Source organism: Sarcophilus harrisii, chromosome 3 (genome assembly GCF_902635505.1).
Source record: "Sarcophilus harrisii chromosome 3, mSarHar1.11, whole genome shotgun sequence".
NCBI classification, from domain to species: domain Eukaryota; kingdom Metazoa; phylum Chordata; class Mammalia; order Dasyuromorphia; family Dasyuridae; genus Sarcophilus; species Sarcophilus harrisii.
Genome location: NC_045428.1, coordinates 367,146,391 through 367,173,211, shown reverse-complemented (window position 1 = coordinate 367,173,211; position 26,821 = coordinate 367,146,391). Strand labels below are relative to the sequence as shown.

Below are 26,821 nucleotides of genomic sequence, written 5' to 3'. Positions count from 1 at the left end.
TGAACTAAGACATATATACTGCAAATACCAAACACATTATACTTTTTAAAGTTTTTTATTTATTTTTGTTGTATTTTCTTTTTATTTGCTTTTTGCCACTAGTTATTTGGTAGATTTTAAGGAAAAAAACACACCTTGTTTATACTAAAAATGAATGAGAATGGACAATTATTAGACAGAAGAAAATAAGAATAATATAAGGGCAATTGACCTAACGTGAAAAGGTTTTAAAAGTAGTATTAAATTCAAGAAAGTGAAATGATTAATAGTAAGAAAATATGAAATATGAGACTTGACTAGGTCTATGAGACAAAGCAAGAAATAAAATAGGATAGAAAGGATTTTTAAAATGTTTTAAAGGTATTTAAAGATTTTAAAAGAAGGTTCTCTGATTTATTTGAGAGTCTCTCAAAGCCTCAGAATCTTCATTGAGAAAACAGTGATAAGATTTTTTCCCTCCAAATCTACTTCAGAATTGTAAAAAGAAGAAAAAAACTCATAATGGAGAATATGCTCACCAGTGGCATAATCTCTATGAAAGTAGATATGATATGGAATGTATGTATGGAAAATCAAGAATGACTACCAATTGAGTTGTTAGGGGCAAAACTGAAATGTTAAAATAGTTGAGTTTCACTGGTTTATAGCAGGAAGTCAGATAGGAAGTGGATGACTGAGCAGTTGCCAGAAGAAACTGAGGATCTTTGTATAGAATAAAAATCACTGAATCGGGAGTCAGATGAACAGGGCTCAGCTCCCAATTCTTACTCACAGTGTGACTTTGAACAAGTAAATAAATTGGATACGTTTATCTCTTTAGGTAAAATTTATAAAATGAATGAATTATACTAGATCTCGATGATCCCATTCTAGTTCTATGATCTAGTGATAGTAGAAAATAAAAGCCTTGTATATGGAGGGCCTGGAAAAAAATGTTAATCATTATTGCTTTTAATAGGGACACACACACACACACACACACATATGAGTTGGAGCAGAGAACTTTTATATAAGACTAAGAAGAAAAATACACTAAAGAAAAAAAAAGTTGGGAATATAATTCCCACTGATGTAAAATATAAATTCAATATATATGATATATAATGCATTATGTAAATATATAGTAGGCGAGCATTTATATAGTATTTTAAGATTTGCCAAATGGATTATAAATATTGTGTTTTATTCCCACAACCACCCTTGGAGGTAGGTGTTAATATTGTCCCCATTTTATAGATGGGGGAACTAAGGCCAAGAGAAAGTAAATGATATGCTGAAGCTCACACAGTTGCTGAATCTCCAAGTCAGGATACAAACTCGGGTCTTCCTGACTTGAGAGTCAATGTTTCATCCATTACATTATTTAGCTGCTTCTATAAACAGACATAACTATATACATATATACAACATATTTATGTATATATATATATATATATACACACACACACACACACACACACACACACACACGCACGCACACAGGAAGCAGAAATCAATGTATCAGACTTATCCAGGTTCAAATTCAAATTTCTAAGAGATAGCACAGAACAATGGAAAAATGATAAAGAAGGAAATTAAGGCTCTGCTATACATCTTGGCCAAGTTTAGCACATTTTATTTTATTATTAGTCCCTTTTCTTTGTCTGTAAACTGGTGATGTTAGTATTTAAATATTTATATTTTCTCTTACGGTATTGATCTTTAATATTAAAGCTTTTGTAAATTGTTGGGATGCATGTGTATGTGTGTGGATAGATTCTGTCCAGGCCTAAGATTTCATGAGTTATGGAACTGCTTAAGTGGAAAACTCTTTTCATCCATACAAATCAGCAGTTCCTCTGTAACTCAAGTTCTCAAAAAGTTGCCTAGGGTCAGATGACCTTCTCTTGGTCACACAGCCATTATGTGTCAAAAGAAAAACACAAAGTAAGGTCTTTCTGGCTCCAGATTCACCTCTCTATCCATGACACCGCACTGTCTACCCATATAAATCTAAACTATTATTATTAGAATCCAAAAAGTCAGCATTTCACAAAGGTAAACAATGTCCCACTAACACATGAGACATCAAAAATACATAGCATATCTTTACTTCAAACAAACCAAATACAGTTTCATTAAATTGGCTTTATTTCTTTGATGGATCATTAGCTTCACAGAAGCAGGGTGGGTCTACAATTCATTCATCCCAGCACCCAGTTGCTCTACACACAGTAGGCACATTGTAATTGTCTGCTGAATTTGTTTGTTGAATACAATTAAGTATAAAGATGACAAATGTAATTTTTCCTTAACGATATTCTCTAGGAACTGCAGTGAATGAATGAGTAGGCAAATGAACAGTTCTGAGGAGGAATGATTCAAGACTCCTCACAACGTCAATATAAAAGGCCATTTCCTCACCCACATCTTCAATGCAGAAAATGTCAGCATATGTAACCAAAAAGAAATGTTTTATGGGTGTTTCAAAAGGAAAAAAAACCAGATTATTAACCACAGACAGATCGCTTTCTAAATGGAAGCATGCAAAGTCCTAAAACAAACTTTTGTAACTGTGAAAGGATTTCTTTTCAGATGGTTGCGACTCTTCTGAAGTGTGAAATGAGCCAGATAATATTCAGCTCTTGTTTCTTAGTCACCGAATTCTCTTTTCATGAATCCAATAAGTGTCTATTAAAATAAATAAACCCTCTAATGATTCAAGATAACCTAATCAAGAAAGCTGAAAAGGATAAAAGGCTAACTACAAGGGAGAGTTGTCAAGGACTTCAATGAATTCTTAACAAGGAGGTCATCCAAATCTCATAAAAAAAAAAACCAAAACTTTATACTAAGCATTTTGTTACAGTTCAAGGTTAATTATTTTATACCTTGAATGTGGTAACTAAAAATGATCTGCTTCTTTTTATTTTTCAAAACCATATATAAAGTTCTAAGTTGTGTTTTCACGGGAACCAATTTTCTGCTGAACCTTCTGCTATCTTTAAATCTTGGCATACCCATCATATCTTTCACAGTTGAACATTTAAGTGGCTATGCTTGTAAAGACTGTGTCTATAATTGAGAGTAATGGGGATTTTATTTAAAAATACTACAGTTTTTGGTGATTGAAGGGGCATAGAGCTTAAGGCAAGCAGGATCTCACAACAGTTAAGATTAGGCTCCTTTTTTGGATCATATGGAAAAAGAATAGCTGAATTGTATTATGTAAAGAAGAGGGACCTCCCTACTTGTGTTTCCTCACTTAAGCTAAGGAAGGATTCTTGTTGGGATTTCTCTAGTGTAGGAATTACTCAGTGTGAAGACTCTACATATGCAGATAAGCCACATGTCAATAACTTACAAACCCACTTCTGCTTAAGTCATAAATTGACTGTGTGATTCCTAGCAAGATGCTGAGCCTCTCAGAGCTCTAGGTAACTCTGAGTACAGAACTTCAGAGAAGGCACTGATCTTCCCAACTACAACGACAGCCTTCTTTCTTTTATTCCATGCTGCCTCTCTATAGTAGGAAAGTTAAGGCCAAAGATGTTTTTTTTTTTTTAATTAAAAGAGAAAAACAGCCCCAAAAGAAAACAAATGAAAAGTCATTAGTCTAATCCTAATTTTATGTATCAGTGATAAAATCCTATATGTACCATATTGTCATAGTCACTTTTTTCTTTCATAAAGAGAAGCAGCAATTTTAGGAACCAAGGGACCTTAGGGACCAAGTTGCAAAAGATATATATTTTTTAAATGTTAATAAAGATGACATCATAAACAAATTAGAAGAGAATGCAAGAAATTCCTTTTTTAAATCAATGGATAAGAAGATCACAACATAAGTATTTGATCACAAACAAGAAAAAGAGCACTTCAGAAGAAAAAAATAGACAGTTTTAATTGTATAAAATTTAAAAGTTTTTGCACACACAAAATTAGTTTAATTAAAACTATAAGAGAAATAGATACTCTGTTGCAGTTTCTCTGCTATACAAAACAAAAAGGAATCACATTTTAAGATTAAGAGTCATTTCCTAATGGACATATGGTTAAAGGATATGAGCATATATTTTTCAAAGGAAGAAACAAGCTATCAACAAACATTCCTAATAATTAGATAAATATAAATAACTAACTCTCAAGTTCCACCTTACACTTACCAAATTGGCAAAGATGACAAAAAATAAAAATACCAATTGCTGGAAAGGCTTTAGAAAAATAGGCACATTGATGCACTACTGGCAGAGCTGTGGAATGATTCTGACACTTTGGGATAGTCAGAAGAGGAAGGGAATAAACATTTGTTAAGCAATTATTATACACTGAACATTTTCTTTTCATTTGAACTTCACAATAATTTTATGAAATAAATGGTGTTATCCCCATTCTACAGTTGAAGAAACTGAGGTTAAAAAAAAAAAAAAAGGTTAAGTGACTTGTCCGGATTTGCATAGCTAACAAGTGTTTAGGCTGGGTTTGAATACTAGGCTTCTTGACTCCAAGAGCTCTAGCACTCTATTGTGACACTTAGTTGTCTGCTCTCTGGAAAAAAAATTTAGAATAATCAAAAATCCCTATACTGTGCATACTTTTTAAATTCACATTTACTGCTAGTAGACCAATATATCAAGTAGAGCAAAGGAGGGAAAAAATACATATACCAAAATATTTATAGCAGCTCTTTTTGTAGGAGTAAAGTGCTAGGAACTAAGGGAATTATTAATCTATTGAGAAAATGTTAAGTTGTTGGTATTCTATCTGACTCTTTGTCACCCCATTTAGAATTTTTTTTTGAATAAGATTTTATTTTTTCCCAACTACATGTAAAAACAGTTTTTAACATTTTTTTAAATTTCAAATTTCAACTTCTTTCCCTCTATCCCTCTCCTGCTCCTTCCCTGATACAGTAAACAATTTGATACAGATTATACATGTACAATCATGCAAAGCATATTTCCATATTACTCATGTTGAGAAATAAAATACAGACCAAAAAATGAAAAAAAATAAAAATAGCATGCTTTGATCTGCATTCAAATTCCACCCCCTCCTTTCTCTGGAGGTGAACAGATTTCTCATCATGAATTATTTGGAATTATCTTGTATCACTGAATTTCTGAGAATAGCTAAATCAATCAAGGTTAATCACTGTACAATATACCTGTTACTGTGTGCATTGTTCTCCCAATTCTTCTCAGTTCACTTTGCATCAATTCATGTATGTCTTTCCAAATTTTTCTGAACTCATACTGCTTATCATTTCTTAGAACACAATAACATTCCATTACAATTATATACTACAATTTGTTCAATTGATAGATATCCCTTCAATTTCCAATTCTCTGTTACCACAAAACAAGTTGCTATAAATATTTTTGAATAGGTCCTTTTCCTTTTTTAAAAAGTCTCTTGGGGATAGAGATCTAGTAATGGTATTGGGAAGTCACACATGTGCATAAATTTAGAGTCCTTTGGGCATAGTTCCAAACTGTTCTCCAGAATAGATAGATGAATTCACAACTCTACCAACAATGCATCAGGGTTCCAATCTGACATCCTCTCCAACATTTATCATATTTTTCCTTTTCTGTCATAGTAGCCAATATGATAGGTATGAGGTTGAACCTTGGAATTGTTTTTATATTTCTCTAATCAACAGTGATTTAGAGCATTTTTATATGACTATAGTTAGATTGCATTTTTGTCCAAAAATACTTCATATCACTTAATTATTTATCATTTGGGGAATTACTTATACTTTTATGAATTTGAATCAGTTCCCAATATGTTTGAGAAAATAAATGTTTTCCCAGTTTTCTGCCTTCCTTCTAATGTTGGTTGCAGTGTGTGTGTGTGTGTGTGTGTTCACGTATGTGTGCACATGAGCCTTGACACATGCAAAGCATTTGTAATTTAATATAATATTTTATTTGGTCATAAATTCTTCCCTTCTCCATAGGTCTGATAGGTAACCTATTTCTTGCTTTCCTAATCTGTTCAGGTGGTATCACCCTTCATGTTTAAATCATGTACCTATTGAGACCTTATCTTGGTATATGGTTTAAAATATTGTTCTCTGCCTAATTTCTGCAATACTGCTTTCTATTTTCCCAAGCAGTTTTTGTCAGATATGAGTTCTTTACCCAAAAGCTTGGATCTTTGGATTTATCAAACACTAACTTATTACAGCCATTTACAATTGTGTATTATATATCTAATCTATCCCATTGATCCATCACTCTAATTCTTAACCAATACCAAATTGTTCTAATGGTTATCACTTTATAAAAGATCTGGTGAGTTGTACCAGTTTTCTTGACAAAGATACTGAAGTAATTTTCTATTTCCTTTTCCAGGTCATTTTGTGGATAAGGAAACTAAGTCAATAGGATTAAGTGATTTGCCCAGGGTCACATAGCTAGTAAGTGTCTGAACTCCAGGCCCAGCACTCTATCCACTGTACCACCTAGTAACAAATAATGGTATGGTATATGATTATTCAATATAATGGAATGTAATGGAATAATTACAGAGGAATATGAAAAGACTGAATGATTTAATGCAGAGTGAAATGAGTGACCTGAACAATAATTTATACAATGACAAAAACACTATAACAAAGAAACAATTTTAAAAGATGTGATAATTATTATCAATGCATTGCAATAGTAGGCGGTTACAGTTTTAGAAGACTGATGATGCTAACACATATTAATGGAGAAATGATGACTTAAGAGGTAGAATAAGATAAATTTTTTTGACAAAAATAATATGTATATTTGTTACAAAGGCTTTGTTTTCTTTTTATTGTTCTTTTCTAATGCAAATGAGTATAAGTGGATAAGAAAGGATTGGGTAATGAAAAATAGAATCATTGAAGCATTTCTTTTGAAAATACAGAGAAAATAAAAATAATGAAGGCACAAACATGGAGGATAGTTTTGAAAATTATAGACTAAACTTTACATAATATATATGCCACACACCCATGTGTGTGTATATTTTTATTATATATACACACATATTATAGGTATGTGTATATTGTAAAAGCAAAGAAGGGATACATTAGTAGAAACCCAAAATTTAAATACAAAAATGTTCTGTTTCTATTCTATTAAGTATATCGAAATGACCATTTTATTTGATGTTGGTTAAGTTCAGAATGAAAATGTTTTAAACAAAGAAAATAGTAGAATAAGCAGTTGTGAGTTATATACCGAAGTAGTAGAAAGTACTTGGTCTAAAACAAGTTTCCTTCCCAAAACTTCTATCAGTATAACTCTATTGGCTTTAATTTCACAATCTTGTTAGCTCTTCAAATCATATCTCAAAAAAATTTTGGACACCAACAAAGGGCAAATAATCACAAAACAGAATGGACAGAGTCAAAGAAATGTAAAACTGAAACATTTAAAGGGATATGCATGTGTATAGACCAGGGCACATCTATGAGTATGTGAAAGCAGTGGTTTGCATCCTGTGCTTTTAAAAAGGCATTTGATCTCTGTCATTCATCTTCATTAACAACTAATTAGGTACTCCCACAAAGGATTGTTTAGGGGCATGAAACATTCCCATAATTAATTAAGGGAACAAGGATAGGGGAACCCAACTACATACCATGAAGGTTGAGACCCAAACTGAGACAAATAGGGAGAGTTTGATTTAGCATACTACATACAATACGATTTCATGTATCAATTCTAGCTCTTGGGGAGTAAGGTTGGTAGAAGGGAAAGGGATAAAGAAAAGATCTCAAAATTCTAAAGAACAAATTCTGAGTTTAAGCAATATCACTTGTAGAAGGAGATTTAGATTTTGAATTAATTTGTTCAATTTCTGTAGTATTTTGGAATAACTTTTTAAAGATGTGTTTTTCTTCTTTTGAAATAAATGTTTTGTTGACTTTTATTTTAATCATTGTGTAAATATATGTGTATCTTGGTGGTAATACATTTTAATTTGTAAAAATAAACTTTGGATTTGTTCCAGGATGAGAGCCCCAAACTAAAATACATTACATTTACAATTATTATCTTATTTGATCTTCACAACAACCCTGTTAGCTAGGTACAGTTATCTCAATTTTGCATTTGAAGAAACTGAGACAGAAGTTATATGATTTGCTCAATGTTTGAGGTCAAAATTGAACTCAACTCTTCTTGACTCTAGGCCAGCTTTCTATCTCCTGCACCACCCACATGCCTCTAATAGATTGTACACTGAGGGCATTAAAGAAATGAATAATCAGTTTTGACAGAGGCCTTATTTTCAAAACCAAACCCAGTTTGGGTGCCAAAATGTATTGTTCACAGTTATTTTGTGTAATTCTAATTTCTCTATAAATATTCCCATGCGTCTTCAATACTTATAAAATCTTCCACTTGACTTCCATGGCCAGCCACTCACTTCTTAAACCCTTTCAATCTGACTTCTGACCCCACAATTCTACTCAAAACACTGGCACCAAGGCTGCCACTGATTTCTAGATTCCATTCCTAATTCTCCATCCTTATTATACCATGCTACAGAAGCAATCTCACACCAGAATTTCATTCCATCCCTTCAATTTTTTCTTCTGATTGGTTGATTCCTCCCCAAAATTGTCCTCTCTAGAGAGGACTTCTTAAATTTTTGATGAGGACTTCTTAAACTTTTTCTACTGGCTACCCCTTTTCACCCAAGAAATTTTTATGCAACCTCAGGTATATAAGTATATAAAATAGGCATACAAATCACACATTCACTTATAATTAATCATAATTTCACGATTCTTATATTCAATTTGACCTCACATGGGATTATGAACCACAGTTTAAGAAGTTGATCTCTAAACTAACAAACTACCTAAAAATAAACATCGGTATCCCTTTAGAATAAAGTTCATATTCCTTAGTTCGACATTTAAGGCAAAGCTAGTAGATTAGTTTGCCATTTTATAAATAAGAAAACTGAGGCAAAAAGAGTTAAATGATTTCTCTAGAATCACATAGCTACACTAACTAAGATCAGCTTTGAATTCATAAAGATAAGTCTTCCTGATTTCAAGCTTAGTACTCTATACTGAACTGCCTAATTCCCCATCTATTCTCTACATTACCCCTATTTTAGTAATATATTACCATGGATGTATTATCTCTCTGCCAGATCTATCTATTGAGCTCTAATCTATCTTGAGTTCCATTTCTGCATATCCAACTGTGAGTTGGACATCTTCTCCTAGATAGTGCATTAACATCTCAAATTTAATCGGGCCAAAAGGAGCTCAATATCCTCCCCACTAAACTTACTATCGCTCATACTTCCCTGTTTCTGGAGAGTTCCTACTTCCCTATCCTTTAGGTTCATGATTTTGTGTCATTTCTAGACCTCCATAATATGATTTCCAACTACCTTTTCAGACTTATTTCATATTATTTGCCTTTAAGTATTCTATGTGTGAGCCAAACTAGCTCACTAGCTATTTCTGAATTTGACATTCTATTTCTTATGTGTCTTTGCGCATATGGTCCCCCATTCCTACAATGCACTCCCTCCTTTTCTCTGCCTTTTAGGATCTCTGGTTTCTTTCCAAGCTCACCTCGTGTACCCTATCATATACAAAGCCATTTCTGAGGCCCAATTATTTGGGATCTCTCACTTCTAAAATTACTAACTGCTTTATACTTATGTGTTTGTGTTCACATTTTATTTCCCTTGTAGGATGCAAGATTCTTGTTGTTTTCTTCCTTCCATGTAAAAAATATAGTAAGTGCTATAAAAATGCTTTGTTGAATTAAATAAGGATAGCAATGGTTTTCTATGTCAAGTGATATCCTGAATATTAAACCTTTAAATATAATTTTGAGCATAGTAATTCAACAAAGATTTCCTGAGTTTCTACTAAATGTGAGATACCGTGCCAGGTATTCAGGAGCAAGGAAAGGCCCTAGCACTTAAGTAACTTACAAATGAATACAAGATAAGAAATATACAAGTAAACAGGAATATAAAAGAAGTATGAAGTTTTAGGAAACAAAGTACTGTTGGGGTTTTAAGAAAGGCAGGATCATGGATAATTGAGAATTAAAGGTTTTCTGTGGCATTTGAATAAGCTCTTAAAATATAGGTAATATTTTAATTGGATAAAAAGTGAGGGAATGGTATTCTAGCCATATGAAACAACAAAATCGAAGTCATATATGAGGAAAAAATGTGTTAGAGGAAATGGTATATAATCAATTTTACTATTGTATAAGGGAGTAGTATGACATAAGTTTGGAAAGGAAGGCCAGATACCATGTATAGAACTTTAAATGCTAAACTAAAGGAGTGTGAACTTTATTTTAATGGGACACTAAAAAAGGATTTTGAGCAAGACAGAGATGAGAATAGAGATGAGAATGAAGCAATTTGTTTGACAGCAGTTTAATAATGTGAATTGAGCAGCTAAGCCTAGAGTAAGGAAGATCTGAATTCAAATGCCACCTCAGACACTTACAAGTTGTGTTACCGTAAGCAACTCATTTAACCTTGTTTTCTTCAGTGTCTTCTCTGTAAAATAAGGTAGAGAAGAAAAAGGCAAACTACTTCCATCAGTTTTGGGTTTTTTTTTGCCAAGAAAACCCCAAATGGCATCACAATGAGTCAGACATAAACTGAAACAACTGAATGACAAGAAGGTGAATTAGAGGGGCTAGAAATAGAAGTGAAATAACTAGTTAGAAGATTATCAAAGTAGTTTGAGTGAAAAGTAAACTAGGGTTGAGTCCATGGGAATGGAGGGGAGAAGATGAGTTTAAAAGAATATGGAAAGGAAACATGGTTATAGGGAGTAGTCATAGATGAATTTGAACATGGATGGCTACTACAAGACTAAATTTGTTATTAAAAGCAATACAAAAGTCATAGGGAAAAGGTTTGAGTGACGTTCATATTGAGGCAAGAGTAAATAAGTAAAACTTTAGGAATCATGAGATTACCAAGGGTACGGCTATATAATGAATGAGAAAGACAAGAGAATCAGAAAAGGATACACAAAGAGACAGAGGACTTGGACACAGAGAGAGAGAGAGAGAGAGAGAGAGAGAGAGAGAAGAGGGCCAAAAGAATATCCATAATAAGGAATTATATAACTACAGAATATGAATCTTAAAAGGAACATTAGTGACCATCTGAGTGACTAACTCAGATGAAAGGATCTGCACTATAAAATACTCAACAAGTAGTTTTCTAGTACCTGCTTGAAGTACCTCTAAGAAAGGAGAACTCACCATCTCTCAAAACAAATCATTTTATTTTTGAACAGCTTTAACTGCTAAGAAGCTTTTTTCTGACATAAAGTCTAAAATTCAACTCGTCTTTCCCCACAAACTCTTCCCTTTTCCTAACTTCCCTATCACTATTGAGGATAGCACTATTCTCCCAATTACCTAGGCCCACATCTAACTGTCATCTTCAAACCCCTTACTTAATCACCCCATGGAGCCAAATCTGCTGTTAAGTCTATTATTACTACATTTGCTACATCTCTCAAATGCATCCTCTCTGTTCCTCTGACATATAGCCACCTCATGTTTGAATGATTACAGTAGCTCTCTTATTATTCTTTCTGCCCCAAGTGTCTCCTTATTCTTCTTTATCTATACCCTCCAGGCACCTACAAAAATGATATTCCAAAGGCCCAGGTCTGACCATGTCACTCCCCAATTTAAACTCTGTTAGCTCTCTGTTACTTCCAAGATCAAATATAAAATCCTCTGCTTGGCTTTTAAAGCTTTTCACAATTTGCCCTCTTGCTACCTTTCCACTCATCTTATAATTGACTGTCCTTAACATACTCTACCATCCAATAACACCAGTTTTTTTGCTGTTTCTCACACGTGACACCCCATCCCCAAATCTGTGCATTTTTCACTGGCTGTCTCCCATAATTAAAATGTTCTTTCTTTTTGCTTCCCCCTTTACACAATTGTGATTTTCCTTCAAGAATCAGCTCAAATCTTACCTTCTGCAGGAAATCTTTCCCTGCTTCCTCCATTTCTCAATCAATGCAGTGTTTTTCCTCTAAGACTGCCCCACATACTTTGTATGTATGTTGTAGGGATGTAACTGCTTGCATGTTGCTTCCAACCCCATCATTAGACTATATGTTCCTTGAAGACAGAGATTATTTCTGCCTTTCTTTGAATCCTCAGAGCTTAGCATAGTGGCCAATACATAGTAAGAACTAATAAATGCTTGTTAACATGTTTTGATAAATATTTTAGTTGGAGAAAGGTGGTTTTATAATCATTAGATTTTAATTTATATTAGAATATGTATGTTAAAGTTTCCATAAGACTTTAGGAAATAATGGAAATACTAGTGGATTTAGTCAAAAGACCTGGACTATAGTCTCCTCCAATACTGCATAGCTATGTGAATGTCAGCAAGTTATTTATTAAGCTAAGTCTCAGTTTTCTCATCTGTAATATACTTCTACTAATTATATCCCAAGGTAATTGTCAATTTCAAATGCTTCTGTTTTTTTTTTTTTAGTTTTTTATTTTCAAAATATATGGATAGTTTTCAACCTTGAAAAATCTTGTGTTCCAGATTTTTTTTCCCTCTCTCCTCCCCACCTCACCCCTAGATAGCAAGTAATCCAATATGTGTTAAAAAGGTGCAATTCTTCTAATCATATTTCCACAACTGTCACGCTGCATAAGAAAAATAAGATCTTAAAGGAAAAAAATGAGAAAGAAAACAAAAAGCAAAATGCCTCTGTAGTCTAAGACTCCTTGAAGGGATATTCTCTGATTTTTTTAGAACCTGCCAGAAAGTTTCCACTCCTTTGGAAAAAGCTTTTGAAAACTATCAACTCCAGATTATGATGAGGCACTAAGGCAAACCTTAAAACACAACACAAATGTGAATTGTTATTATCATTTCATACTTATTTCTTTTTTAAGTAAACAACATATATAATATTTTCAAATTGTTTTGGTCTGAACCTTTGATTTTATCAATGTGAGGAACTCCCAGTAAAGGAAATTCCCTTCAGTGATTTGGATTAGCAACTTTCTTTAACATATGATCAATGAAAAGTTCCTGGGACAGCTAGATGGCACAGGGGATAGATCATGGACCCTGGAGTTAGGAGGCCCAATGTGACCTTAGACAATTATCACTTCTTAGCTGTGTGACCCTGGGCAAGTCTCAATTGCCTCATGGGGGGAAAAAGATTCCTGAGGCATATAGAAGTTACACTAGAAGAATGGACCAAAAGCAGCACTTGAATTCACATCTTTATGATTTCAAGGAGGCCAGTCTTCTATTCAGAATGTTTTATTGCTTTTCTCAGAAAAGTACAATGTATATTAGGAGGGTATAGTATGCATGTTTCAATACTAAAAGCCAAGTGGTACAGCTGACAGAGTGCTGGACTTAGGGTCTGGAAAACTTGAGTTCAAATCCTATTTCAATTACTTACTAGCTGTGGAAACCTGGGCAAGTCACTAATATATTCCACATCAGTTTCTTTATCTTTAAAATGGAAATCATATGACCATTTCTGGTAGATGTGTCTCTTTTCTACAATAAAGTTATTCAGGCCAATTCCAATAAACTTGTGACAGAGTCATTTGCATCCAGAAAGAGGACTGTGGGAACTGAGTGTGGATCACAACATAGTATTTTCATCTTTTTTGTTGTTTGCTTGCTTTTTGTTTTCATTCTCATTTTTTCCCTTTTGATCTGATTTTTCTTGTGCAGCATGATAATTGTAGAAATATGTTCAGAAGACTTGCATATGTTTAGCCTATAGTGGATTACTTGCTTTCTAAGGGAGAGGATTGGGGAAGGGAGAAAGAAAAAATTTGGAACACAAGTTTTTGCAAGGGTGAATGTTAAAAATTATTTTCATGCATATTTTGAAAATAAAAAGATATTAAAAAACAAAATTGAAATTATAGCATGTATATCACAGGGTGATTATGAGGATCAGATGATAAAATGCATGGAAAGTGATTTGTAAATCTTAAAGTCTTATACATATGTGTGTGTGTATATATATATATATATATATATATACTACATTACATATTAACATACATATCATGCTTGTCATCATTACAGTCAATTAGCTGAGAAGATACATCTTAATACAAAAAACCCTAATGTTTTTATTGCCTAGTTTATATTTTTACTAAATGCAAAACAAATAATAGCAAATGTGTAGAAATTCAGTCTACAATAGAAATTTATAGGGATCATTGGCTCCCTCTACAAATGAACTCAAGTGAATACTTTTTTATACTCCAATTTTTTTATACCTTCATTTAAAAAAAGCAGGCCTCTGCCAGTGAAACAGCATCTTGAAGAGATAGATGCCTGCAGGAATGAGATGTTGTGACCAGCCCAGTATCACACAATCAGTATGTGTCAAAGGTGCGACTTTTTAACTCTCATATTCCTGACTTTATGGACATCTCTCTAAGCTAAAGCATTATTAATATTTTAATTATACTCACTTCTTAGGAAAAAAGCATAACAAAAACTGACATATGTTTAGGTTTTAAGATTTATGAAGTATTTTACACACATTATTCAATTCAATCTTGACTTATAATCGTGTGAGGTATAAACAATCCTCATTTTTACCAATAAGTGGGATTTGAATCCATATCTCATCTAATTCCATATATAGTCTTCTTTAGGTTATACATTTCTTCAGAAAAAGTTATTAGTCATTTGCCAGTAATATGTTAGTGATAACCCCCTAAGGGGGCTTAATTAGGCCTAGAATGAAAAGAGATCAATGCTTCTGTGTTTATCAGTTATGGGACTGGGCCTGAATGACTCTTGTACTTCTAGCCTGGATGAGGTAAAATAAAACAGACTTTAAAAGGAAAAAAAAATTAACTATTGCTTTTATTCAACTAAAACATTGAGGACCAGTATAAATGGCTTATACTGTTAAGCAATTTAGACAAAATTCACAGTCTAAAGCTTATAGAAATGTTTTTGTAAAAACAGATGTTATACATTAACTGAGTTACACAAAGAGCAGTAGCTGATAGTGTCATCTTAGTTTATAAAGAATGAGAAAGAATCATATATATAGTGTCATCTTAGTTCATGAAGAATGACAAAAAATTATATATAAACATAAATATATAATATATATTATGAATATATTATATGGAGAACTGTAGACAAGGCCCTCAGCTTTCACAGGGGAAAAGATATGGAGACCTCAATAACTAGTGAATATTATACTAGACCATACTGGTAATAATGAAGAAGACAGTGAGGAATCTTTCTCCTAGAAGTTATGGAGATTAAATGAAATTCAAGATCTGAACTGGAAAAGGTAAAGAGTATTAGCTTAGACTGAGGACAGCAAGCTAGACTGAATAAAGCTGAGGTCTGAAGCTTTACCAAAATGTTCCAACACCTTTAACTGGCAATGATTCTCAGAGATCTACAATCTGTCAACTGGGCATTATGTAAAATTACCAAGAAGGTAAAATATTTAATTTACACCTGTCTCTTACCCATATCCCTATCCTCCAAGGTTTTCTCTAGCTGCTCAAAGTTCCCAGTCCAAGCAGACATCCCCTACAAAATTTATTCTCTCTCTGTTATATCCCAATCAAAATTCTCATTCCCTCACTAATCTAGAAATGATCCTATTTGCCTGATAAAAACAATTCACATTTTAATAAATTCAAGTTGATTATCAACTTAACACCGATGTCTTTAGGAGGCATTTGCATTTTAAAAGAGGAATTAGTTAATCCCAAAGGATTTTTAATTACTACGTAAGGAGTGAAAAAAAAAATTGGAAGTAGTAAGTAATCGCAGGTATTCCTTGCCTAGCAAAACTTAATCCATCCCTATAACTTCTATCTGTGGGACTCCCTACTTCATTTTTCCTACTCTCCTGAAAATTAAAATACTACTTGTAATTCTTTCTAGGAGAAAGAAGGGGTCACACCTGTAGCCACACACCATCCATTCTTCCTCCACTTCTTTCCTTCAACCAACATTGCACTTCATAAACCCAAATATAAATGGCGACATTACAACATGAGTCGTCAGTTAACTGATATTGTACCTACATGTGCATATACCTACAGTGGTTTCTCTGCCACTGGCTTCTGGGACAGAACAAAGGCAGGTTCTGAAGACATGGCCTGTCTTATCTTCACTTATTATCACACCCTAACATATCACTAGAAAGAAAAAGCAACATGTTTCCCCACTCCCAATAGAATGTAAACTCCCTGAAGGTAGGAACACCACCTAGCAGCATCAATGAGATATAACAGCCATAAGAAGTTCAAATAAGAACATACATAAAATGCTTTACAAACTTTTAACTTTCATAAAAATACAGCTACTATTATTATTAAATGTTATAGAAAATTTTATAAATTCATAACAAATGAGTTGGGATCCATTAAGTTTCACTATATAAAAGCCTGCTTATATACTATTTGTGACATTCGATGTGTTGTTTCATAGAAAGCAGGTATATAGGACAAGCAAAAGACATTCAGTCAGAGAACATGTTTTATAATGTATAAATTCCTATAATTAGTTATGTGTTTGGGTTTTTAGCAAACTCTTTTAGGAAGAGCTCAGTTATAAAGAGTCAATTGTGACTGAAAACAATTAAACAAAAAAAGAAAATATAAAAGAAAACCATTTTCATCAAACTGTCAATATAAATTGGGTATATTTTGCACAGTATTGGTTTTTTTTTTTTATTTTAAGTTTGGCCACTTACCACCTTCAGAAATTGGTTCTAGGACTTCAGTTCCTAAATGAAAATTTTAAAATGTGACCCCATTAAAAAAAAAAAAAACTTCACACATCTGTGTTTTAATATAGCTTTCCTTTCATTTGCACTCAGAGTAAAATCTAGAAACTGTCTTTTTCTCTCAAATTCTGGGAAAAGTTACTACCTTAATTCTTAATGGAAAATAACAATTAGTGACAAAGCTGAGATTTCACTAATTGGAAGACATCAGAATCACTGGGTTATCAAAATTATTGGGGCAATTTTGTGACTCCTTATTTCTAATACTCAGCATATAAAATCCACAGATGATTACTGACATTCTGAGCAAAATTCACAGACTGTGGTACTCAGTTATTCTTGAAGGTTTCTTATAAAAGCATGCATTTGGAGAACAATGTAAAATGCTGATATTTACATGAAGTGACAAATAAGACACAGGTTTGCAAAATCAATTGTGTAGCTTTTACCCACACTGCACATTGACCACATATGTCATTTATTACACAGTGGAAAACCATTAAACGCACAGTAGTTTTGCCAAGTGGCATTATGCATTTAACAGCTTTATTCATTTAGCAGCCCCAACTCTCATTATAGTTTGCCATGTGGTACTTGGGATTTTATGCATTTAACTGCTTAAGAGGTTTAAATAGCATTTCTTTTTATGTATTTCATAATATTTCTGGACTTCATGTTTTGCAAGTTATAATTCATGGACTTCAATGATAAGGATATTCATCCTAAAAGAACACTAGGATATAGAGTTGGCACATTCAAATTCCTTTTTTTTTCAATGAGCACCATTAATAGAAGAAATATCAACCCTGTATTGTACCTTAAAACTAAATCACATTATATTACTTTTAAAACAATATGAGAAAGCTTATCCTACAAGTATATTGTTATTTGTAATGGTTTATTTAGATTTCTCTCAATTTTGTATATGTATTTTTATTTAAAAAATTGAATTATGTTCTTTTTTGATTCAAAAAAATTCAATAAACTGCCTTTCTCTCCAACTAAAGACATGGTAAATGACAAACTCCATGTCATTATTGAATAAAAGACAGAATGGAAAGGTCTGTTATTCATTCAAGGTCAGAAAGAGACAGTCAGAGCCAAGAATCTAAGCACAAAGAGATCCTGACTCAGGCATATGTGTTCACCAAATTGTATTTATTCCAAGATATATTTTTCAGAAGTTCCCCCCAGTCATAAGCAAATATGATCTTAAATATACTGATCCTGGGATGGGTCAAAAGCTAAACAAGTTTAGATAGATAATATCCTGTCAAGTAGAACTGCTTAAAAAAAAAAGAAAAAAAAAAAACCTAAGCAGCTGTCTACCCTTTTCCCCAGAGTCCCACTTTCACCACACTTCCCATACTCTGAAAAAATGTTACTGGATAAGCTATTTTTTTCCCTTTAAGGATTTTAGCACTTACTCTGGACTCCCCCATGAATGTTTTCTGCAGGAAAAACAACTGTATTCTACACATAAAAGAAACACCTGACATCCCAAGGTGTCTCAAGGGCTTGTGAGAAGTAGTTATTATAACAAAGTCAGTCATTCCCCTGCTGGGAATAAGGAAGGAGGTGAAGTTACCTGGCTATAATCCTGTAAGTATGCTGTTTTGTTCATTCAATATCTAGCTTGCATACATCAAGAAGACCAAGTCTGAGAATTTTGGAAGAATGGAGAATACAGAGTTGCCTTTTGTCATATATATGCACATAGCTATATGCATAAATATATATGTACATACATATATCTAATGTAGATGTGCATATGTAGATATAATATTTAACTCTGTATTATGAATTGGATTCTATTTTGTCCTCTGTTGAAAGTAAAAGCAAACTATAATGTAAGCCATGCTGAAGACAAAAGGCAAAACATGACAGATTCCCTGGGGATTATTATTGTTATTATTATTATAGGAACAGATGTATTTTTATTGGTGGGAGGAGGAAAAAGGTCTAATTCCAGCCTTAGCATTTGCTCTTTAAAAAAAAAAAACACTCACCTGACTTTTATTGGCAGCCACTTTGGCAAACAGGGCCTGAGATACCTTGGCCCTTTTCATCTCCTGTTGGATCTCGTCATAAATGGCAGCTGTGATGTTGACGTTGGCGCCTTCCACCTTAATGGGGAGGTCTGTTGTCGGTGTCGAGGTTTTGGCCTACCAAGAGACCATGAAAATAATAATTAAAAAAGTGCTGCTTTCAGCCCAGCCATCTGTGCAGAAATTATCAAAGGATTTCAGTCAGCTGATGCCAAACTGCATTAGCTACAGAGGGACACTTCCTGTCCATTATTCTAATCAGGTTAATTGTGATTGGAAATAATTGCAGTGCATTCCTATAGGACGTTCAAGGCCCTGTCAACATTGTATTCTCCCTCTTACTCATTGTCTACTGAATGGTTCACAGGTAAGACAGGTAGCCTGGGCACTGAACTATCAGCAATCATTAAAGTCTGATTGGAAAATTAAACTATAAAATACATATTGAGTTACTCTTTTTCCTACTAAAAATGGCAAACCTTAAAGGAAGAACCAATTCTCCCATAAAAAATGAGTAAATGGGAAGAGGTCTCTAAATAATAAATTATTACTCAATTTAATGCACTCCCCTGAGTCTCTCTCATTCTTTATTAAAACTATACATATGACATTTGAGTATGTATGGTTTCTCATCATTATCATCATTATGCTATCCAGACAGTCACCTAATTTCACCTAGGAAATCAGTGGAAATGAAACAAAATTTCATTTCATAAAACCAGGCTTCAGAATGCCTTTGATGTGCCTTTTTCATTTTCTTAAACTCATATTGTGATTTTATGTATTCTGTCATGTTCGTTTTAATTGAATGATTTCCCATCAGCTTCAGAGACAAATGAAGGACAATATAAAAGGTATCTGTGCTGCTCAGGATTGTCATAACCCTAAAATGTTTGCATCAATTTTATCCACAAGGCTGCTACAGGTTTTGATTCCCATTTCAAAAGAGGTCCTTCTCAGTAAGACTTTGATGAAGAGAGACAACAGTCTGGGGTTACAGCTTTCAACTGTTGCCTTCTTAGAACCAATCAGTGACTGACAGGCTGAGCAACAAATTATAGTCAATAACAGATATCATCTGAACTCAGATTTTCTTTGTGGAAGAAAGCTTCCTTACTCTCCATAGAACCTCCAACTCTTAGTGACTCTCTAACCCAAGAAAAGAAGAAATATCTCACATTTTCTCTCTGCTACATTGCCCATGGAAGGATTATCCCTTGGCTTGGACTGTGCCTAGGTCTAGAAGGATATATGATATACAACTACTTACAAATTTAGAGGAACATGTAAAGCACAAAAGATGGGCGGGGGTGGGGAGGAGAGGGCCACTGGGATATCCACATGAGAATGCTTATAATGGCTTCTTGAAGCTGGCCCTGGTGATCTCACATCAGTGCCTTCCCTTCCCTTCCTGATATTTGTTTAACAATTTCATTTCACAAAGTAATGTTAAACAGTGAAAAGTAACTTAGATTAGAAAATGCAGACTTCATCTAAACCACCAATGGTCTAACTCATCTCCTTTGTCTTTTTACAAATAAACCAAACCTACTTCTTCATTTAATTTTTTCAACAAGTCCTAGATTCATTTCCTTTTTTTCAGTCTCCCTGTTATCTCTATGGTACCTTATAATCAAAAATGACATCTACCATGTCCTATACTCTCCCTCAAAAAGCTCCAATGATTTTTGACTTCTTTTCTAATTGAAAAACCTAACTTCCTCCTAAGAGTAATCTCAAAAGATGTCTCCATCTCTTACCTTCATGATAAGGAAAAATCCTACTCTTCAGTTTATAAGATCATGGCTTTTGAGATGAAAGGGATATTACTGCCAATATGACTCAAAATATGCTTTCACATCATCAGTATTTAATAAATACTTGCTGAGTGCAGTTACAGAGGAACAAAAGAGATATCCTTTGGGAATCAGGGGCTGCCAACTAAAGAGTTAATTAAGAGAGGAAAGGCAGGGAATTATTTCAGATTGATTCATGGAGGAATATTTCTTTTTAAATTGATAATATTGTTATAGAGCACATAAAAGACTTTTTCTGACTGCATTGAGATGCTATTCTTTAAAAAAATACAGGAGAGGTAAAAAGAAGACATATGGTTAGATGACCAAAGTGGCTGGTTGTGAGAAAAACATATGATTTCTCTAGGCCATTTGTCACAGGTGAAACTAAGTTTTCAATGTATTTTAAGTGCATAATTATTCATCTTTCACTCAAACATTAAAAGGATCAAGAGAATGACCAAATAGTGTTTTGACGACATTCATACAACACTTTTAAATAATCAAAATTATTTTTAAAACTGCTCAGAAATCTCTGAAATTAAAATGGTCTCCAAAGGATATTTATGTCTAGGAATTTTCTAACTAGGATTTTCAACTGTGTGGAGAAAGCAAATAACTATATGGAATTGCAGAAAACTTCATCTTGAAAGACACTATGTCTTCAACAAGATTCCTAGAATTTCTGTCAGAAAGTTTCCATAAAGATTATAAATACAAAATAATCAAATCAATGATGTGGTGAGAAAGTATTAAGAAATATATGGAAAATAATGTAAAACTGAATGAAGAAAATATGATTTGACTTTCTTATAAAATGCTGAATTTGTTTTTAGTGAGCCTGCATATTAGTGAATAAATGCAATAAAAGTTAAGAACTTTTCCAATTAATAACTAGCACAAAAATTGCAAATGAATGTCAACCAACACATCTCCAAAGCAATCAAGAAAGGGAATTCTTTGTTTAAATCATGTTTTTTGGTATGTGAAAAGCAAAAGTTATAATTAGCCAAAGTGCAAACATCTTGATATCAGCAATGCTGAGAACCTTGCCTTATATTTTAAAGGAAAAATAATGTTGTATCTTCTGTTTTCTCTGTTCCTTCATCTCTGACTCATGTGATAAAATGGCTTTGAGCCTAATCAAGGGTAAAACCCTCTTATTCAGATGATCCCATTCCATCCCATTTCCAAAAAATTGCCTCTTCCGTCATCCCTACTGAGTCACTTATTTTCAATATCATTCCACCTACTAGATCATTTCCTTTTGCCTACAGTATACTGATGTTTAATCTGAAAACATCTTCACTTGATCCCTTTATCCCTACTATCATCTTTTCTATCCACAATAGGTGCCTCTGCTTTCTCTCCTATTACTTTATTAACTTCATATAATCTGGCTTTTGACCTTATTAATTCCACCAAAACTGTTCTCTCCAAAGTCACCCATGATTTCTTAGTTGTCAATCCAATGGCCCTTTCTCAATTCTCATTCTCCTTGACCTCTCTGAAACCTTTGACAGTGGTGATGACTTTCTCCATTTTGATATTCTCCTCTCTCTAAGTTTTCAGGACACTATTTTCCTGGTTTTCCTCTTACCTATCTGATTACTCTCTCTTTGTCTATTTCCTCCAAATCACACCCTCTAACCTTAGGTGTCCCTGAGGTTTTGTACTGGGCTTTCTTCTCTTTTCCATCTAGACTACTTTAGTTGGTGAACTTATCAGCACCCATGAAATTTAATTACTATCTTTATACTGATGAGTTTCAAATCTACCTTTCCTGCCCCAATTTTTCTGCTGGCCTTCAATCTCACATCTTTCAATGCTTTTCAGAGATCTTGAACTAGATATCCAGTAGACATCTTAAACGCACTGTGTTCAAAACAGAACTTATCTTTCCTTCTAAACTTTTTCCACTTCTTACCTTCCTATTACTGTAGAGGGCAATATCATCTTATGCTCCCTTATGCTCCCAACCTAGGAATCATCTTGCTCTCCTCATTAATACTCAACCTCCATATTCAAGACTATCAATTTCACCTTTGCAGTATCTCTAAAATATTCCCTCTTCTCTCCTCTAGTCACTATGGCACAAACCCTTGTCATCTCATGCCTGGATTATTGCAACAGCTGCTGGTGGGTCTGCTTGCCTCAAGTATTATCTCTTCTCTATATTCTCTATTCAGCCACTAAAATTATTTTTCTAAAACATCGGTCTGATCATGTCACCTTCCCCCTCAATAAACTCCAGTGTCTTCTTACTGCCTCCAAAAGAAAACATAAAATATTCTACTTGGTGTTCAAGACCATTTATAACTTAGCCCCCTTCTACCTTTCCAGTCTCCTTACACCTTACTCCCTAACTCAAACTCGTGGAACAAGAGACTGATCTCCTGGTTGTCCCAAAAATAAGAACTTCATCTAGAACACTCTTCTGCTGCTCTGAATACTGATCTCTGTAGTTTCCTTTAAGTCTCAACTAAAAATCTCATCTTCTACAGGAAACCCTCCCCAAACCTTCTTAATTCCAATGACTTCCCTCTGTTATTTCTTATGTATCTTGTATATAGCTTGTTTACAAATATTTATTTGGGAGTAGCTAGATGGTGCAATGAATAGAGTGTAAGCCCTGGAGTCAGGAGAACCTGAGTTCAAATCTGGCCTTAGACATTTAACACTTCCTAGCTGTTAGACCCTGAGCAAGTCACTTAACCCCAATTACCTTGCAAAACAAAAAACAAACAAAAAATTAATAAAAAAAAAACAACCAAATATTTGTTTGCATTTTGTCTCCCTCATTAGATTTTTAAGCTCCTTGAGAGCATGTACTGTTTTTTTTCCTTTTTGTATCTCTACCATTTAGCACAGCACAGTGTGTACTTAATAAATGTTGATTGACAAAATAAGCAATAATCAAAGAACCTGAGTCCAGATACCACTTCTTATAGTTACAAGCTGCATGATCTTGGGCAAGTCACAAACTTGTGGAAGTTGAGTCTTTATTCTATGTGAAATGAGGGTAGTAGATTATATAGCCCCCAATCTAGCTCTAAATATAGGGCCCCGTAATCTCTGTAGATGTAGATGGAAAATATATTAAAATATCAAGATGTAAATGTTATTGAATAACCATAAGCATTTTCATTAAAACAAAGTCCTATCTTTGTATCTAATTCGGGGGTTGTTCTATCAATAACTAGAGTATTTAAATTAATAAACAGAATCAGATTGATAGAAACTGAGCATGTATACATGACAAACGTTTAACAATTATAACTTATTTATGTTATAGATAGTGTAAAAACACTAAATCAAGATGGCTATATATCATGTGATTACTTTAAAAGTAGGAAATGGGAAGGACGAGGCTGCTAACTGGAACTGAGCTGGCTCAGAAATCTATTAGAATTTTCACCTCCGAATTCTGCAATTGCCTTGACCTTGGTGAGCACACATGATTTCCAAGTAAAGGCTTTTGTGGAAAGGCTCTTGGAGAGAATAATGTTTACAAAGACACATTTTGTATGGAATTATGAATGAGTCACTGAAGCTTACAGCATCCTATAGTTAGGCCAATCTAAGGAGTAATAGCAAATAGTTACCTTCCTGCCTCATCAAATCTATTTTTTTATACTTAGGGAAGCCCATCATTAAATTTCATTGTATAAAATTCCCAAATATTTTGAGCTCCAACCATCTAGCATCCCTTCCTCTTTTGTTTCCTCTTTCACAGCTGTGTCAGGCAAGAAAATGTAAGATAGAAGTTGGAATAATGAAATCTATATAGTCTAAGAGGAATCATCTAAAGGAGTGTAATCACTACACCACTTTATGGTCATTGTTGTTATTCAATGTTATCCAATCAAAATATTGATTTATTCAATCAATTATGGTTACCTATGGCTCATCATACCCATATTTTGGTAGTGAAGTATGTCAATGGTGCCAGAAAATTGTCTACTAGGAAAGATAAAAAAAAAGGATAATAAGACTACAATCTTACCTGGGGAGTTCTGGAGGAGCTTGGACTGCTGGAGGCTGAAGATACCATGCTCACATTGGGGTTCATGCTTCTCTCTCTCTCATCCTGATAGATACGATCCCTTTCAACTTCTGGCAGATTGAGAAAATTTTGCATGGCCCTCAGGTTTACCAAGAGAGATTGGGAGGCTGTCCTAGGGTCTTCTTCCTTACGCAGAATTTCAGACAACAATCCCTGGTTGAAAATTAAAAAAAAATTAAAGAAACTGTGTGTGTGTGTGTGCATGTGTGTATGCATGTGTGTGTTTAATATGTTTGTTATAACCAGCTGGGCTGTGATGTCAGGAACCTCTCTCTGATTCCTAAGGGTTCTCCAGTGGGGATATTTTGTGGGAATGTGTTTATCTTCTGGGGGCTGAGCTTTATTTTGGGACTGTTCTATTCTGACACTTTATCATCACTGTAATAATCATCTGTGTGCAGAGATGCCAGATAGCAAGGTAGGCGCTTGGGAAGAATTGTGAAACTGCAATTACCACCAGGTGCCTCCTACAAGTATTTCAGGAACTGTTAGAACTATCTCTGCTTGAAACTGGGAACACTTGGCAGTCCTGCTCAGCTTTACATATCTGCCAAGTTTGGTAAATTTAGTTCCGACATTTAAACGGCACAGGAGATTTACATCGATTAAAAAAAAAGTTTGGCTGAGTTTCTGTGACTGGCCACTGTTTTCTCGTGGATGTCACTTGTGTGTAAATTTGTGACAGAAAGCAAAATGTAAGACCTTACTGAAGAAGCAAAAAAATGTTAACCCTTCAATTGCTTCCATAAGTAAACAATATGAGATAGTTAAGTCTAAGGATATCAAGTATCACTCAAATAACAGCATGGAAACAATCATTACAACAAATAAGATAAAAAATATAGATCTGGAAGAGACCTCAAAAAGGTCTCTTCCTAGATACAGGAAGAGACCTGTATCTAGACCAGGCCTTCTTAAACTTTTTCCACTCAAAAACCTTTTTTTGCCCAAGAAATTTTTATATGATGCTGGATATAAAGCTACAGAAAAGAAGTATAGAAATCAAACATTTGCTTATAATAAATTATAATTTTGTGACCCCCCACACACACATTCAGTTATAGAATCCCATATAAGGTTAAAAATCACAGATGAAGAAGCTAGAATCTAGACCAACCTCTTTGTTTTATTTTATTTCCTTTATTTTCCTGGGGTGGGGTGGGGAGGGAACTGAGGCTGAAAATAGATTAATGACTTGCCCAAGATCACACCACCAGTAAATAAAATTTTTTTAAAAATTCTATGATTTGATCCCAGATCCTAGGATTATAAATCTAATTATCTTTCCATATACTGGCAGGTACCAAATGCTACAAAAAGATCAAATACATTTCATTTTGAAAATGTTACAATCTTTCTGAAATAACTGTTCAAAGATATAGGTTTAAATGAAATATTGATACATATGCAAGGAAGTAAGGGTAAATGTTATAGCAAAATGCACAGAAGGAAGCAAGTTTGATTAATGAAAAATAGGCCTGAGAATGGGAGAGTCTCAAAGAATTGGAATCTGAGCTGCTTCAAAAGCCATCTATTTGGAGTTTACTAACACTTAGAAGCATCACTGCTGGTCAGCAGTTCCACTGAGATCACCTATATTGAGAGTAGTAAACAAAAGTATGAAGAGAACAAGCTGACTCTAAATACTTTATTATTAATTTATGCATACAATTAGAAAAGAAAAGTAATAATAGAATAATATGATATAAATAATAGGAATGTGTAATAGAATCAAAAATACAGTATCACATGACTGTGATCTTCATGTACAAGGCAGTAAAAGAGGGAAAGAAGAAGGAAGGCAGGGAGGAAGAAAGGCAGGGAGAGAGGGAGGAAGGCAAGAAAAAAGGAGGAAGGGAGAGAGGGGAAAAAAGGAGAGAAGGAGGGAAGGGAGGATGGAGGCAGGGAAGAAGGAAAGGAGAAAAGAATAGTAATTACAACTGACATACTATCTACTATCTCTGTGACTTGAGTGGCAAGATAGTTTGAGGCACGTTGACTTGACTTGGAAGAGTCGGCATAACTGATTCTTAGTAAGAAAATCATTTATCAAATTTAGTAGAGAAGGCCCTATTGAAAAGTGATTGAATATCTTTGAGATGAAATGTAACTGACAACAAAGGTCTTACTTCACAAG

At 33.9% G+C, this 26,821-nt stretch overlaps 1 protein-coding gene across 2 annotated transcripts in view; it reads right to left on the bottom strand.

Moving 5' to 3' along the window:
• SATB2 (SATB homeobox 2) overlaps positions 1–26,821 on the bottom strand; it is a 217,356-nt gene that overhangs the window by 46,279 nt on the left and 144,256 nt on the right. For both annotated transcript variants that reach the window (XM_031960233.1, XM_012544916.3), the window contains exons 8-9: positions 24,625–24,837; positions 18,784–18,939 (exon numbers count right to left, since the gene is read on the bottom strand). In XM_031960233.1, the coding sequence (XP_031816093.1) occupies positions 18,784–18,939; positions 24,625–24,837 (369 nt within the window). The remainder of the gene's footprint in view (positions 1–18,783; positions 18,940–24,624; positions 24,838–26,821) is intronic.